General features: G+C 32.4%; 1 protein-coding gene across 1 annotated transcript in view; it reads left to right on the top strand.

Moving 5' to 3' along the window:
* LOC111508923 (uncharacterized) overlaps positions 1-18946 on the top strand; it is a 167125-nt gene that overhangs the window by 92825 nt on the left and 55354 nt on the right. The window contains 1 exon segment of the mRNA XM_074184679.1: positions 3567-3844. Coding sequence (XP_074040780.1) covers positions 3567-3844 — 278 coding nt within the window.

Here is an 18946-nt window from a genome sequence, read left to right as displayed (position 1 = left end):
CTGTTGGCCTAAAAGCTCTGGGACACCCGGTATAATTTCAAAATTATTATCTGAACTAATATAATGCAAATATAATCATTTGTTTGTTATCGATAATTAGTAATGAATGTTTACAAGTAAGGTACACGATACACTGATAATTCTTTTACTATCAGCTATATTATTCAAAAGTAACGTAGGCTAGTTTTTATCCAAATGTATCTCCTTGATCGGAGTCTACGCGTGTGAATTAGATGTATTCTGTAGTTCAAGCAGACGAAGTCGCAGGCAAAATCTATTGTTAATGAAGAGATTTCGTAATTATTTTGATTACACTGACCCGTTACTTGGTGAAAATTAATAACACATTGTAATATTTACAAAAATCTCCAATATACACTTCATTAGATACGCGTTCTACTACATAGGAGTTCCCTCAGTTGGAGACGTTCCGGAAATAAAGTGTATGTTGTTAAAATCGGTAATTATTATCATGAATTCATAATTATTGCAGTAAACTCTATGAACGTGCACTTTTCAGCACCAGGGTAGAGTGTATTAGTGTATAGTGATAGTATTATTGAAAATGAAATTTTGAAATTTCATTAGTTTCGTATTTTGTTTAGAGTTTCTTTTGAAATTGATTGCTTTCTTCCTGTCTTTAGAAGATTCCTACAATTTTTGAATTCTAAGACATGTAATTTTTTTGTGGATTATGATCTCCGATAATTTGAAACGAAGTTGATACAAAATCTATATAATTATAAATAGGAAAGACCATGCAGTTTCCTCGAGTATTATGTCTAGTAATAAAAAACATCAAATTGATCAGAAACTTATTCTAAATTTGCATACAACAATACAGTTACAGAAATAACAATGTATTCATTGTCGTTTTGGAAGGAGGAGCGTAAGCATTAGTCATTCACCGACTTCCTGATCTGATAGCCGTGCGCAAGGTGTTTTTATGTCCAAAATAACTGTTCCGTTCATCACATTCATTTACTGTTCAAAATGACAGAAAGAACAGATTAACGAATTTGCATCAAATTTTGCTTCAATTTCGGCACAAGTTATATGGAGACGACTGAAATGATACAATTCTGAACAACAATCTTCACAGTCATCGTCCACTGCCGAAAAAAACACGTCAGTGTCATAAACATGTCATACCAATGCTGATAAATGTTTTCGATTGTAAGGGTCTTGTCCACTACCTACTAATTTGCTTCAAGAGGTCAGACGCACAACAAGGAATATTACGTAGAAGTTCTGAAAAAATTCCGTGACGTCGCGCCGTGAAAAGAAAACGACTGTGTTTCTGATCAAGCGGTGACTGACTGACTTTATCCACGATCACGCGCCAACTCATTCATCGAATCTTGTTCAGCAATTTCTGGCGATACATATAGATTGTACAACTTCACCAGCCTCTGTACAAAATTGATAGCTTCCTGCGATATTCGGATGTTCCCAAAATTAAAAATGGCACTCAAGAGAAAACGGTTCGACGACTTCGAGACGATCTAGAGTAATGCGACGCGCATTCCAAAATATACGCTCAGACTGCTTCAAGATGTGGAAGCACCTATAGAAGCGTGTGGTTGAATCAAATGGGACTACTTTAAAGGATGCCACGGCCCGAATAGCGAAGAATACTCGTAGCAACAATGCGGAGATATGAAACGCATGTCGGATACTTTTCGGAGAATATGCCAACGATTCAACAATAGACCTATATAGGTTAGTACAAGAAATATAATTGTTCGAATGGTTTTCATGAAAAGAAGGAAGGAAAACGCAACCAGTCCAGAAGGATGCAAACATTTGAAAAATAAATGAATCACATTATTATCGAATTATTATCGAATCATTTATTCTCAAAAATACGTACTCCTGTCGAAGTCATCTTCAATGAGCTTCTGTTGGTATCATTTGATACGAATTGAATTCAGTGTCAGAATAATCGATGGATGACTAACATCAAACATTGGGGCTGCTTTTACATTAGAAGGAAATGGGTTTTCCTGAAACTCGAGCAGAATATGCAATTTGGTATCAGCATTTACTGCATTAGCAGCTGCTTTTCACAAGCTTTTATTTTACTTGCTTGCTTACACATATGTATATATGTATATAGTCTCAGTCAAATCTCGCAAACTCAATTTTGATATAGTGAACCATCCAATATGGCGATCAGTTTTTCATGCACTTCCGGGATATTTCCAAATGAAAATATTTGCTGATAACCAAAAATAATTATGACGCCACTCTAAATCTAATATGGCAGACCATCCAAGATGGTGCACTAGTTTTTTTCATCTCATGCCAAGTCACTGTCAATGTTTATGCACCCCATGCCATGGGCATCAAATGAAACGCTTTTCTGAAAATAATAATCCAAATCCAATATGGCTGTCTACTAAAGATGTTTTTTCATGCAAGCCCATGATATGAATGTCAAATGGAAAGGGTCTAGGGAAAAAATCAATATGGCGGAATATACCTGGGTGAAGGTTGGGAATAGTATGGCTGTGCTCGAACAAATGTCATAGGGACCAATCATGCAACAATGACGCCACTAAATAAAAGAACAATGCAAAAACAAGACAAAGAGAAAAAATAATTCTCAAGATACATCAAAACCATCAGTTTGTTACATTACACAATTTATATGATATAAAAGCTTGCCGCGAGATTTATCTGTGAAAAAACAAGTATACAATAAATAACTTGCTCTTGACATAAATATTTCTGAGGAGTAACTGAATTACATGGTTTTTTCATTCAATAGGTATATCTCTCGACAAGCTTTCATATCATATTAATTGTGTAATATAATAAAGGGATGGGTTGAATTTACTCTAAATTTTATTTTATGTTAATAGAAGCTTGTTTTCAAATATATTTTTACTATCGATTTGGCTTTCATTCGAGCTCACGAAACTGCTTTTCAATTTTTATTTGTAATACAAGCGATACATTTGTAAATTTCTCATTGAATAAGCGAGCAACTTTCATTTGTATCCCTGTATTCTCTCCAATCATCTGTATAATTATTATTTTTTGTGCATTTTTTTTAATGTACCACCTTTGTGATACAAGTTACTCAGATTAGGCGTTTCAGCATTAAAAACTGAAGAAAACAAAATTGTTACCATCATGACCTAAACGGGAAATAATTATTGAGCGTGTTCTTAGGAATCAGGTATAGTTATGCATATAGGACGTGAAATATTTCAAGAATGTTCTGAATAGTCCACAAATTGAATAATATAAGGGGTGATGCATTCAAAATGTGAAAGTTGGTAATCGGTCACTGTTACATGAAAGAGGAATTTATTCTAGGTGACTTAGACACACTGTATACATTTTCAGTATCTTGTAGTAAACTCGTCCATATGTTTTCCTTTGTCTTGCATTATTCGATTTGATTTACGAGTATATTCAATACTACCTAATAAGTATTTTACAGCCGTCATGAACAATTTCTAGTGATTGTATGATGTTATAGACAGAAATGTACTCATATTCGAAAATATTGTCATTTTTTGGCGATAAACTATAATAAAATTTCATATTATCAGCTTTCACAGAAAGCGAAAGTATTACGAGAACAAGACCTGTATCAGGAAATACATTCCTCACTAACAAAACTCATGTGTCGGGAGTCAAAGATGTTATAAATAGAATGAAGACTGAAGACTATCAGGATGATGATACGGAAGAAGATATCAAAGCAAGAGGCTTGTTGAACAGGTTCATAGGATCTCAAGTAATTCTTTCAGGAATGGAATCCAGAGAAGGAACCCCAAAAACTACTGATGCAATCAAGAGAACCTTCAAAGTAACAACAACTACTGTGGTAAGAATTTTCAGTTTATATTTATTTAAAATCACTTTTTTTTTCTTCATCTCTTTTTTTATGGTCTTTGCTTCCCTTTGGCGCAGTAGACCAACTTTTTTCTTTTATATTTCAAGAACTGATAAAATCTTCTGTTGATCTGACTATTGTTGGAAATTAGTGTTGGCCCATTTTTGTATGGTTAATGACTTCCAGAAAATGTACTACAAATAGGAAGAAAACAATTTAATTGAATTATTCGTTTATTCATTCATCAAGCCCTGGATGAAAATAAATAATTTGTATCTGCTACAAATACACCTCTTGAGTACATTTGAAAATATGAGTACAAAATATTACATTTTCAACTCATTGATTCCCTTATCTTTAAAAATTGGTCACGAACTAAGGAATGCTGAAATCGTTATTTGCCATCCCTTTGCAAACTTCATCCTGCATTTTATTAGTTCGGACTTTCATTGTCTAATATGATATAAATTAAATCTGTAAAAAATTAAAAAGATTTGTTGAGAAATTACAATTATATCAAGCAATAAAACTGAAATTACAATGAAATAAAATACAATACAATAAAATACAAGCAACAACCAAAAAATCAAAAAATTGAACTATCAACACGAGATGAAAAGTTTTAAAAATTATTTACAAGAAATGAAAATTAAAAATTAAGACTCCAAACCAAGTTACTTCACTTAGTGAAGTATTTGACATCTTTTAATTTTTAATTTTCATTTCTTGTTAATAATTTTCAATATTTCACGTAGTGAAGTTACTGCACTTAGTGAAGAAAATTGGTTTGGAATCTTTTAATTTTCAATTTTCATCTCTCATTGATTATTTTTTAAATTTTTCATCTCGTGTTAATAGTTCAATTTTTTTTATTTTTTTGGTTGGTAATTTCAGTTTTCTCACTCTAGATAATTATCTTTCTACTAATCTTTTAATTTTCAATTTTTTATAGATTCTTTCGGGGATTTCAAATCAATTTATATCATATTAGGCAATGAAAGGAATTCCGAACTAATGAAATGCATCACGAAATATTGTCAACCACCTTCAAACAAACTTTATCCAATTGGTAACATCTTCGTTGTTCCTTTCAAACACTCATTTCTCAAACTATGTTTTTATATCTTTTTAAATACGAATACAATATGAAATAAATCATTGTTATATTTTACCTGAAATATCTAAGTTCAATCCGGTCTCGAAAAACGAAATATTGAAATCCAATATCAACCAAAAAGTTTTTTTATTGTTTATGTTACAACAACTAAACATCAAACTGAATATTACGATATTCAGCGTAAATCCCATGAAAAATTTCAGACATGAGAACATTGCCGATTATATCGAGGCAATTCCTGGCGCATCCAAAAACTATCTTCTACAATTCGATCATGCGCGATGCGATTTGAAAGCAAACTAAAAAGTTTTTCGCACGTTGCTGTCTACCCTCGATCCATTCTGTCCGCACGCTATTCAACATTTTATAAATGCACGTCGGGCCGAATTCAGTGCCCGTGTTGATAATAACTGGTTTTGGTCATTCTTGGAACTTTTACCCACTCTCATGTCTTTCGTCCCAATATTGGAAGGTGAGTAGTCATACAAAACGAAACGTAACCGGGGTGGACTCCCTTCTCACGTTCGAACAGATATTTTTGCTCAGGCTGTGCAGCAAATTATAAGGTGGTGGACATTCGATCAGGGCTTGCAAAATCGAGTTGATGCAGTAATTGCTTCGATTAAATAGACCTTTCGGCGGCAATTTCACTGCCCTACTGTAGATTGTGTATGTAGAAAGAAACTCGCCCATTCTGTAATAGTCGTGTTCTACGAATTGGTCGAATCTTCTGGAGTACTTAAAGGGTCACATGGGAAGATTGTTAATGTACTCGTTTTCAGCGGCCTAGTCAGAAGCGACTTTGTCGAAACTACTGACGGATTCAGACGAAACATCGGCTTTATCGGATTTGTACAGACTTGTCCTCGATTTTGCGACTGGGATTGGGTTCGTTATTCCAATTCTGTTGAGAATTAGTTCTTTTGAGGACTGTGCGGGCTCAGCCAGAAAACTCAATACAGCCTCCTCCTCTTTTGTCAAAGCTTGATCGTTTTGCTACTAGTCTTCCATCACACTGCACATCTCCAGTTCTCTCACTGTCTGTGCGATACATAACGTTCGATTGGGGATGAGGCTAGTATAGGATTGGCCGTACCATTATATATGGATGCTGATATATTTTTTTATGGGAAACATGAATAATTCACTTCGTGTTTTTAAATGATGAATAGTACCTCAACATGAAGCTGCATTTCTCATTTGAATTAGAATGCAAGTTTTTTGAATCAAGATTGTCGATTTCATGAATGAACTCAAATTCAAATGCTTGGGGGCCAACGGTAGATACAAATGTTTCGATTCCTATTGCATAGAAAATGAAATTATTTTCCAAACAATTGTATCTTCGTTTTTTTGTCAGTTTCGCTGATGAACCGCTAGATACGGAAGTCGAAGGAACATGACAAGGAGCCAGAGTATCGACGTAGGTAAAATCTTAGACGACCGGTGTGCCTCTCCGTCAAGAAATAAGAGTCATGCAATCTGGTCGTTCCCCATCATCGCTGCAAGTATCTGGAGGTTTTGAGATGGACGCCATATTTTAAACAGATAACAAAAATTTAAAGTAATTATAACTGCCCCAATATCGAATTTCAACACTCAAATCGCGATCAGTTCCTGAACTGAACATTGACAAAACGACGGCTTGCATTCTATTCGTCACCGTAACATGACTTTGAAATTTAATTTTATGACTCTTCAGCCAATCATAAAACAGTAAAAATCATCCAATACGAACCGCCAATTCTTCAGTCCACGTGGACTAGCTAACAGCGGCATTATCTCTTTGTATTGGTTTTTTTGGCCTTTGAGGGTGGCGATAGCTTGTGTTCACAATAAAGATTACTTCGACTATACCTAGTCAAAGACCTACAGCAACTCTGAGAGATTCATTGTCTAATAATGTACCAAGGAATGAAACTCATAAAGCATTCAACAAACGCCTCCATATTTTGACGACACTGCTTTTATACGTGCCTTTTCTATAAGAGATTTGACCGAATCTAACAAATTATTTAAGACATTTTTCCCCACAGGAATATCCCAAGTTTGTTGAAATTTTTTTTGGTACTTGGTACTGCTAGATCAGTTTGTGAGATATATAGTTGTTCGGCCTCCCTCAAAGTGTTTTCCAATGAAAAGGAGGGTGAATCTATCATATAGGCCATACTATAACTTGAAGAGAGGAAGGCAGCTAGTGAAAGATTGGTGATTGTGCGAATAATTGAATCTTAATGAGAGTCCGGAAGTATAGCCTGAAGCCATGCGTTAATCTCCAATTGATCATTTGATACAAGTCGAAGAGTGTTACGAATTTCTTCATCAAACTTGGTCAGATACGTTTGTGATGCCTGGTTGGATAACATCTTATGAGATGAATAAGCTTTGGAATAGTCGAACAGTTCCTGAGTAGATGGAAAGGTACATGTCTTGGAAGTACATAAAGACGAGAAGACAAGATATTTCTGAAGTTATGCAATTTTTCCTCGAAAGATATAATGAATGATTCATCTGTGACAGGGAAACCAAGAAGAATTAAATCATTTCTGTCGATTATTTTGATTTCAGGAGCAATATCATTGAATTTTATCGAAATATTCAAATCAGGTTCACTTAAAAAATGAAGTTCACATTTCTGGAAGTTAAGTTCAAGCCCAATATCCTTTGATTTTTTAATAACAGCCGAGAGGGCATTGGAAACTTCTTTATTGCCTTTCACGAAGGAACAGTCATCTAAATACCAAGTATTGAACTCTGTTTTTAAATTTTTAATTATGTTGTGTATAGACACGCTCCGACGATATTGTATTTTCATCAAATGTCAGTATGAAAAGATGGTAGGAGCATTGAAATACAAAATGATATAACTCTGGAACACTATTTCGAACTGATTTCAGAATAGTCTCGATTCAGCATATTGGAAGCATTCCTATAATCCAATGTAAGAAAAAATTTTCCGTCCTTGGACTCGTGTTCATTAATATGGGCAGCGTGGGAGACGGTTTCACAACTACTTAGAGATTCAAAACCATTCTGAAATGGACGGAAAACACTTTCAATTTTTTTTCAACTTGAATAAAGCCAGTTTCGCAACAAAATAGCGAAAAACATTGCCGATGGCAATTGGTCTAATTCCACCATTTTTTTTTCAAACATAATTAAGCATCAAATAAAGTAAGATAAATTTTATTGTTCACAGTACCTGATAGCCCAATAGCTAAATATTACAAATGGTATTAGTGATGTGAAATCTTCGTGTCTTGTTGATAAGATGGCCTCAAAGAATCCAAATCTCCAGATGAACTAGTACGAAAGGAAATATTTGCTTGATGAACTTCATTCTTATTTACAACTAAAGAACTAGTTGAAGAGATGTTAATTTGATAACAAATTTGAGTTTTGGACTGAGGATGAGGATTCGTCAGTTCGTCATTAGAACATAGAATATTTACAGCTCCTGAAAGATCTTCATCTGATACTTTATCAATCGTTATCTTAATTAGAATAAACTCAGGGTTTTCAAACTCCTGGATAAATTCAGTTTCAGTAGGTTTGATTGAAGTTTTTTCTTAAATACAAATGCAAATGGCATTTGCCATTTGCATTTGTAACCAAATGAAAGAAATTTCTCCCAGGATTCGATGAAATTGTGTTTCAGACATTCATCTATTGTATTCGAAAGGCGTCAAGCAGAAAGAAATCGACAGCCTTCGGTATTCTCATTGAAACGATACAATTACGTTTCAAAGCAGCCAGTCTCTTGTGGAAGGGTATTCGAGCTTTTTCAGTTTCTGAGACATTTCAGTGACAGGAATATTGGTACAATTTTTTTAATTTTGATATATTTTCGCATTTTGTATCTTCAAACCAACATGATTCTTGAAAGATTTGCAACAAGAATCACAAAAAATGACATTGACAGTGATATTGACATTGACTATATGAATATTGAATAAACTGACATCACTATCCGTGCGTTCCACTAATAGTCTGGGCTTTAAGTTCAGATTCGTGTTAAATGGACATCCTTTAGTAAAATTGAGTGGTTAGGCTCATTCGATCCGGAATATTGTCTAAATCATTGTGGGAAAAAAAAAGTGAATTAGTTCATAAAAAATTCTAAAAGTTATAAACAATTTAAAGACCCTAAAAAGAAGTATTCGGTTTTGTTGTTTATAGTTCGTAAACTATAAATATTTTTGAATTTTGAAAAAAAGATCCTTGAAGAGGAGGAAATTTACTAAAAAAAGTTCCAACTCCCGAAACGGTATTACACTTTAAAATATTTATGATATAATCTAAACATCATAGAGAACTAATTCTTGTTGGAATTTTCCATTGGAGGTAATTTTTCAATAATCTAGACAATTGTTAATTAACAAAATTCTAAAACTTCCTTTATCGTCCAAAGTAAAATAAATATTTAAATAATTACCGTAAAATTTTTTCGCTTCGTGGAGCCCTTCTTAGATACATACAAAAGAAGATTGCATGATGAAAGTTCTGAAAATGTTAATACTTTATAATAACTTTTTGAAATAAACAAAGAAAGGAAAAAGCCAATAATTTTGTAAAAAAATTATATTCCTGGTATAAGAAAGTTTTGTTCGAAATTATTTTGGTTACATGTGTGGTGAACTCCTGAGTCATTTATAAATTAGGAAATTTCAAAAAAAATTAAGAGGGCTTTTAATACAGAAAATTTTAACTTCTGAAAACATAACAGAATTTTAATAGAAACAGCTGGGAAAATTTCCCGACCAACTGATTAAAAATATTTGATAGTCATGCTAGTGGCAAAGAATGCAAAAATCTCCCCCTAATTACCACACCAATTGAAACGAATAATTTGCACTTAACAGTTTACTTTATTTGAGTACTTGTGAAATGCACTAGAAGTTCTACCTGTTGAAAGTGAAAAGAGCATTTTTCTCTACACGGTGCCATCATTAGTTGGGCTGTAATATTGCAAAAAATTGCTTTCTATCAAATAGTTTTTAAGTTATTCTGAAGAAAAACACTTTTTACCACACTTCAAGCTTCAAACTGGTCAAACGCATAGAATCTATTACAAGTACATGAATAAAGTGAATTGTGAAGTGGTAACGATTATTTTCAATTGGGTTGGTGATTAGGGGGTAGTTTTGACATTTTTTGTACTCAGAAAATGATATATAAGCTGAAACTTTCAATTTTGTCGTTTGACGAATAAGGACTAACCTTCAACAAGTTAGTACTCTGTTCGACCAGACAGTTTAACCCCAATATTCTTTTCGGTTTTTTGTAAGCTACATTCAAAATAATAATGATTTTTTCGATGAAAGATTTACTTTTGAGTTATTTGCGAAAAACCATTCTGAAATTGTGAATTTATTTTTTGAAAAATTTCTAGGTTCACTCGCGAATAAGTTACACATTATTAAATTTCAAGAACATTCCTGTATGAAGAAAAGAGAAATGAAATTTTCTATGTTCTTACCACTTTTATTTTTGACTAAGGTTAGTACAGTTTCGTCCTATACGGACATTTTCAAACTTATACAAGTTTGAAAACTTATACAAGTTTGAAAATGTCCGTATAGGACGAAACTGCAGTAACGTTAGTTACTAATAAAAGTGGTAGAAAACATAGAAAGTTCCATTTCTCTTTTCTTCATTATGATTTCCTACCACGTAGTAACGGCTACATCCATCAATTTACATTTCTATATAACAAAAATTGCTATGAGTTAGTCAATCTACCTATTTTCAATGACACCTTTTCACCCCGAGAGGTATGGTATCCACCCCCAGGGAAAAAACACCCCCCCCTCCCCAGTAATCAACTTTAATGTAGAGGGTACGTAGGACCAAACTCTAAATATTCATGAACGTGGGTGCGGAAAAAAGGTCATTGACTGGACCGTGTGTATTCCAAATCATGTATGGTTTCAATGAAATCAAAAATTGTGTCTTTATTACGGTGGAATATGATTGAAAAATTAATTTTCAGTTCATTCTAAGATATAACTTGCCAACTTCATTAGAAATCACAAATGAGTCAATTATAATCAACCTGAAACAATTGTATGCTACTACATTCTTTGGAAATTTTATTGTTAAAATAAAAACATGTAAAGTAACTTCCAATATATTTGAGGTCTAGTCGTTTAATATAGAAGTTAGTAAACTACCCATATGGCTACGTTCAACCGCAAGGTTGCCGCTCGACAAAATTGTAAACGAAAGAAAACTAATTTTGGACGCCGTGACGTAAAACGAAGACGCCGAAAGCAGTCAGAATCGCTTTAGTGGCTGTGTTCTCTAAATTTCTGTGAAGTGAACACCGCAATTCCTTATAGCCGACGAATTACTTTTCTTGGATAAAATTTTCTATTGGTGAGTTCAGTGTGCATTTTCTCATCAATATTAATTTCAAATACATTTTTCTATTCATTATTTTCAATAACACCATAGCGTTGGAAATCAAAATTACATAAATTTGAATCATCTAAAACTGGCTGTTAGCTCAATGAAAAATCGGAAATTATCAAATTTATTTGTAAATAAAATGCAATGTTTTTATTGTCAATAATTTTTGTTGTGAGGTGATTCAGTGCAAATCAAATTATTTCACTTGAAAATATTCACTTTTTCACTTCGTAAAGAATTCTGACAAAAAATAGATAATTGGAATAAAATACTAATTTTGAAACTATATTATTGCTATATTATTGCTTTCATTAGAAATATTTGCCTGACATTCAGAAAATGGGCGAAACAAAGTGAATAAGAAATTTGAAGATGTGGCTTGGGATTTTCTCTAATACTTTGTGTGCTTAACGTGAAACTTATTATTCTGTACTATAAATAAAAGTATATTTTTAGAATATGGGTAGGTATTGTCTCTAATTTTTCACCTCAATGTAAGTGATAGCTTCATTTATATCCAGGAAAGAATCGCACCATCACAATTATTCTATATTTGGAATAACTTCATTTAGATTAGATTTTTTTTACTGATGTTTCAGTAAACGTCAGAAACTTGGAACCATTTTGTGCTGTTAAGTTGCATGTAGTATATGTAAAATACGGTCAGACTGAGATATTTTCGGCCACAGTTTCTTTATGTATGGTGTTACTCTCAATTAAATTGCAAGTAAGCATCGGAATTAACGAATAAATATAGAATCTACACAGGCAAATGTCAAATGTGAGTAGCTTGGAAAAAATACTATCAAATACAAAAAAATTTCAAATCAAAGTGATGAGAATATTCGAGCTTTCTTATTCGATAATATTGATGGAAATTTTATGGAATAATGTCACAGTTTCTTTTTATTTTATTTCATATCATTAGTGATACAAGAGTACCTACGTAAAAACGATTGTTACTACTTGACAAACACCATCAAAGGAGGGTGCGAATATGGGAAGAACGCATGTTTCTCACTCAGTAATATTCATCAGTGCAAGGATAGGCAACAATGGATCGCATACACTTACAGGAACATTAAGTCAGAAATACGTGTTTGTGGTTTACTCTGTTTACGAAATCCGTCTTTATTCATTTACATCATAATGCATTAATTTTCATCCTTATTGTTTATTTTGAGAACAATATGTGTGACGCTCATATGTTTATAAAATGTGTTTATATTTATTTTTATAAGGTTTTTTTCACTTTGTGTGCAGATGGAGATCGTATTCCTGAAGACGAATCAATAAGTAATTATTGATCCTTGTTTTGGATAAAGTAAACGTTTATAACACAAGTTTCTTCAATATTTCCATTAACAAGGTTTGGATTGTGTAATTATAATTGAAACCAACTACAAACAATAGATTTTTTGATGAGTCATGACTAACATCTATTAATCCACATAGTTTGATCTGTCTGTCTATTTTTTCAATATTCATACAAAAATTTTACTATTCGATGGAAATCTGCACTTTAGGTAACGATAAAAAATATGTTTGAGTTTTTATTCCAATATATATATATATATATATATATATATATATATATATATATATATATATATATATATATATATATATATATATATATTTATTTCAATAATAAATTCTACAAAAAGGATTTGAAGCTTTATATCTTCTATTAATTATCTGCAAACGCTTTCGACAGTTGGTAGTACTGTCATCTTCTGGCACTCCTCAAACTCAGGAGTTTGGATATATATATATATATATATATATATATATATATATATATATATATATATATATATATATTTGATTTCGTGGCAGTCAAATAATGTGAAAAAACTTTCGATAAAACGGTTTTTATTCACAATATTTGCCAAGCTTTCGCTTTGTTTGGAAGCTTCTTCAGGGCTATCTAAAATACAATTTGGTTCAATTTTAACAGAAAAACTTCAATATTAATGATTACAGTAAATATAAAAAAATATATAAGAACACTGTATAAAGTTTATAAGAAAATTTTTTGTCAAGAGATTGAATTTAAATTGGCATAAAAGCTGTCAAAATTGATTTAACTTTGTTTAATAATTTTGAAAAACAAATAGTGGATGTTCATGGAAATATATAGTTATGTTTGATTTATAACAAAATGTTAGAGGAAATTCGTGTTTGACTCAACAAATTGAAAAAAGAAATAAATGATGGAAAATTCCCAATGATGTCACTTACTTTTATTTATATCTAAATGTAATAAATAAGTATATACTGTACTAAGATGATTGATATCTATTCGTTTGTTTATAGTATTGGACTGTTTCACAATTTCTACCATTTAAAGAAAAAGTCTTTTTTTGTAATTGTTTTCAATTTGTAAAATCATACTTTGTTCGTAATTTGGAAAATGATTTTTTGTATTACAATGCTCAGCCAAAGCACAAGATTTTTTATTGAGTCTTATGTCACTTTTATGGGAAACAATTCGATCTCTAAATGATCTTGAAGAAGTTCCAATGTACTGTATCACACATTAAAAGGTAAGACCTCGTTAGTCCTTAGCTCGCACAAGTTTCTCAACTTCTGAGAGTTGTCGTTCGTATGGGGGCGGCAGCTGATTAACGGAAAAACAGACTTTAAACAGACTGTAAATCACTATCATTGCAAGGTATGTTATATACTATATTAGTTTGCTTCATTGGTTCTGTTTTATCTTTCAGTTTAGTATATAGATTTCCAACGGTTTTGATATTTTTGTTTGTAATTTTAATATTGACATTTCGATTCAATTTTGAGAATATGCTTTTAATTTGTTTTGATGAAATGGGAATATGAATCAATGAAGAATATTTAGTTGTTTCATTTTGTGCTAACATATCCGATGATTGAGATTGATTGTTTGTATTTTTATTGGAATTTTGTATTCCATAGTTAGGATTATTAATTCTTCTGGATGCAGTATTATAGATTAGTTTTTTTAATAATTCAGATGAATAAGAATTATCAATGAGAATATTATATCAAATTTTGAAATTTTTTATTTTTAAAGTGGGATGTACCAATTTTTCAATCCTATTTTTTAATCCTAATACTGAATTGATTTTTGTTTTTTGATTATGAAAAGAATGATAATTTAAATATCTCCCAGAATTGGTGGGTTTTATATACCAATCAGTTATTAATTTGTTAGTTTCTGTTCAGATAACTCTCACGTCAAGAAAAGTTATATTGTTATTGTTTTTTTCTTCTAGAGTGAATTGTAATTTTTCGTTGTAATTATTAAATATCAGTAAAATATCATTTGATTTATCATGAGGAATATGATACACAAATGATATCGTCAACATATTTTTTTATAAAAGCTACTTGAATATCTAGTTTAGATAAACAATCCATCAAAAGATCATCCATAACATACTGTGCAATAAAAGGTGATATTGTGGCACCCATTGGGGTTCCGAGAATTTGTTTGTAAAATTTACCATTGAATGAAAAATAGCATTGTAATACAAAAAATCATTTTCCAAATTACGAACAAAGTATGATTTTACAAATTGAAAACAATTACAAAAAATACTTTTTCTTGAAATGGTAGAAATTGTGAAACAGCCCAATACTATGAACAAACGAACAGATATCAATCATCTTAGTACAATATATACTTATTTATCACGATTAGACATAAATAAAAGTAAGTGACATCATTGGGAATTTTCCATCATGTATTTCTTTTTTCAATTTGTTAAGTCAAACACGAATTTTCTCTGACATTTTGTTATAAATCAAACATAACTATATATTTCCATGAACATCAACTATTTGTTTTTCAAAATTGTTAAACAAAGTTATATCAATTTTGACAACTATTATGTCAATTTAAATTCAATCTCTTGACAAAAATTTTCCTTATAAACTTTCTACAATTATTTTATACAGTGTTCTTATATATTTTTTTATATTTACTGTAAGTATTAATATTAGCCTTTTCCTGTTAAAATTAAACCAAAATGTATTTTAGATAGCCCTGGAGAAGCTTTAAAATAAAGCGAAAGCTTGGCAAATATTATAAATAAAAACCGTTTTTTCGAAAGTTTTTTCACATTATTTGACTGCTGAACCCACGAAACCAAAGAAAAACATAACTACTCAGAGTCGCTGAGATTCATTTCTACTATATATATATATATATATATATATATATATATATATATATATATATATATATATATATATATATATGTATATATATAGTAGGAATATATATAACTCGACGAAAAAAGTTAAACATTAATGCAGTAGGGGAGAAGCGGGTAGGTTCGGACATAGGGCACTTCCGGACATTTCAAATTTACCGCCCAGCAATGACACAAAATTCACCGATCAGAGACAAATGCTTCTGTTAACAGTTTGGCTTGACGCGTTGACGCCGGATTGTGTTTCTTGAATTTAATTAAAAATTGGATATTTATTCGAAATTTCCCAAAAGGGATTAGTGATACAAGGTTGAGGTATCTACTAGTAACGTCTTACATCTCAAGGAGTGAATTTCAGGTAAGAAATGATGAGTCTATCAGGAAGAACGCATATTTTCATTCATCTAACCTCAGAAAAGTATGATGATTGTTTAGTGTTTGAGCAAATTGTGACGATAAAACTCAACTATATACTGCTGGGGCAGGTTCGGACTGTCCGGGGCTGCCCCTGCTTCATTTTCGTGTTGGTCCAGATATGCCCCATCTTTCAGTAACTTCTTACTGTTTGTAGGATGATGAGAACATACAAAAGAAAACGTCCTATTCAGCCAGAAATTCCTAGAGAAATCTTGAAAAACGCTGTGAAGAATGTTATCAGCAAGAGTATGTCATTAAGAGCTGCTGCAATGAGATTCAATATACCGAAATCAACTTTATTCGACAGAGTTGTCAGAGCTGAAAAGCGTTCCAATAATAATATTGAAGACTCTGGAAATGAAGGTGGTGAATCAGAGGAAGAGTTTGCATCATCAAAATATGCAACACGGCAAGTGTTTTCAAGAAATGAAGAAATCGAGCTGGAGATATATCCCAAAAAGTCTTCAAAAATATGCTACGGCTTGACATATGAACTCTGTCGTGGACTGGCTTTCCAATATGCTTCAAAACTGAATAAGAAAATTGCGAGAAATTGGGAAATCAACAAGAAAGCAGGAATCGACTGGATGCAATGTTTCATGAAACGCCATCCAAGGCTTTCCAATCGTAAACATGAGAATTCTAGTATAGCTAGAGCTTCAGCTTTCAATAGAGCCAATGTGGAGGAATTTTTCAATAATTATGCCTCAGTGCAGGCCACATGTAATTTCTCACCAGATCGTAGGTATATGGAATACTGATGAAACCGGTATAACCACAGTCTCTCAAGCATCGAGAGTGATAGCAGAAACAGGATCAAAAGCTGTAGGACAATGCGTATCTGCTGAACGAGGATCTCTTGTAATGATGTGTGGAATAATATCGGCTGTTAGAGCTTCAATTCCACCTCTTTATATATTTCCCGCTTATTGTTTTTCCCGCCACATTGCACACATAAAATGCAGCCATTAGATAAAAGAGTATTTTGTCCATTGAAATCCAAATGCAAGATTTCTTTCAATGATTTCATTCTGTCAATTCCTGGTAAACCAATAACTATTTATGATGTTGCCAAGTTGTCAGCACAACCATATCTGCAAACATTTACTCCCTGTAACATTATAAGTAGTTTCAACAGTACTGGGTTATGGCCTATTAATTCTCTGGTTTATAAAGACGAGGATTTCTGTCCCTCATTCGGAACAGACCGTTCTCTTGAAAACAAGACTGGGGAGCCCTCTGCAGAAATTGTCGATAAAAGTATTGTTGTTCAGCCTCATTCCAATGATCAAATTCAATGCTCATCTAAAAGTCACGAAGTAGAAGATATAGTAAGGGATATGTTGAACAATGTTGAACATAATGATACATGAAGCTACCAAACCAAAAACTAAAATACTTTCTGTTGTATCTATTGGCAAACCGTCAGATGTGAAACCTCTACCGAAGGCTGGTCCCAGAAATACAAGCAGAAAATCGAGAAAGGGAAAATCAAGAATTTACACCAGTACTCCGGAAAAACAAAGAATAGAAGAATTGGAGAAAGCCAAACTGATGAATGTGAAAAAAACAAACACTTGGAGAAAATTGGTGTCTGAATGTAAACCAAAGAAAATGCAAAGTAGTAAGCAATCAAAGAAGAGGAAAGAGAATAAAACAGTTTCAGATGACATATCGCAACAAAAAAAAGATCCTTGCATTATGTTGGGAAAGTGATCAATGTGATGAGAATGAGGAATTCGAAGTAACATTTTTGAAGAAGTGTATACAAGGATTTGTTTATCCAGAAGTTGAGGATATCTCATTTATTGAGAGGAAAGACATCGTATCAAAGTTACCTAAGTCTATGACCATACCGGGTACTTCAAGAATGGCATCTTTTCTTCAATTTAATGTAAAATTTTTTGGTTACGATGTTAATTAATGTTTCATAGTATTTTGTCAATATCTTTATATGGAAAGTAAAGCAACGTTAAAAAAATGCATATTCGTTCGAACCTACCCCAATCATATCCGAAAGTGCCCCACCTTGGGGCACTTCCGAACAATTCCCCAAATTCACTAATATTACATTTTCTGGAAAACTATTCGAAATTCACATGTATATGATAATGAAAAGTCATATAACAAGAAGGTTCTATTTTACAAAATTCCAACAACATGATAATGTTAACAACCGATGGAGATATGATAATTTGTAAAACGATGTCCGAACCTGCCCCCTTCTCCCCTATTTTGGTTTGACAAATGTCATACCTTCACATAAATGTTATTTTTTTTTAAATGACCTTTATGTGAAGGTATGACATTTGTCAAACCAAAATACTCCATTAATATATACATATATATATATATATATATATATATATATATATATATATATATATATATATATATATATATATATATATATATATATATATATATATATAAACAGAAGTTAATATCGGACATAGCACTCATGAAAGTGGCAAACCATAGACACGTGTTTCGGGCTTTTGGCCCATCATCAGTATGGTGCAGCCAAGTGTAAGGATGGGCAACACTTGGTTACCAAAAGATAGAAATACAAATGCACGGAGCCACCAACAGGAGCCAACCGCACATTTGTGGTTTCAGTTGATAGATCTCGTGTTCACTTTCATGAGTGCTATGTCCGATATTAACTTCTGTTTATATATCAAGACACTCAATAACTTTCATATTTGTATAATTTCCTGGACCCGGATGTCACGCAGGTAGCTATAGCTGCCTCCGTGGTGATTTTGATAGTTTTCTTGTGAACACGAGATCTATCAACTGAAACCACAAATGTGCGGTTGGCTCCTGTTGGTGGCTCCGTGCATTTGTATTTCTATCTTTTGGTAACCAAGTGTTGCCCATCCTTACACTTGGCTGCACCATACTGATGATGGGCCAAAAGCCCGAAACACGTGTCTATGGTTT

This window comes from Leptinotarsa decemlineata, unplaced genomic scaffold (assembly GCF_025532065.1).
Source record: "Leptinotarsa decemlineata unplaced genomic scaffold, Ldec_3_MD MMD2_tig00026358_RagTag_RagTag, whole genome shotgun sequence".
Classification (NCBI taxonomy): Eukaryota; Metazoa; Arthropoda; class Insecta; order Coleoptera; family Chrysomelidae; genus Leptinotarsa; species Leptinotarsa decemlineata.
Note: the sequence above shows the minus strand (reverse complement) of the source record. Positions and strands in the feature narration are given on the sequence as shown.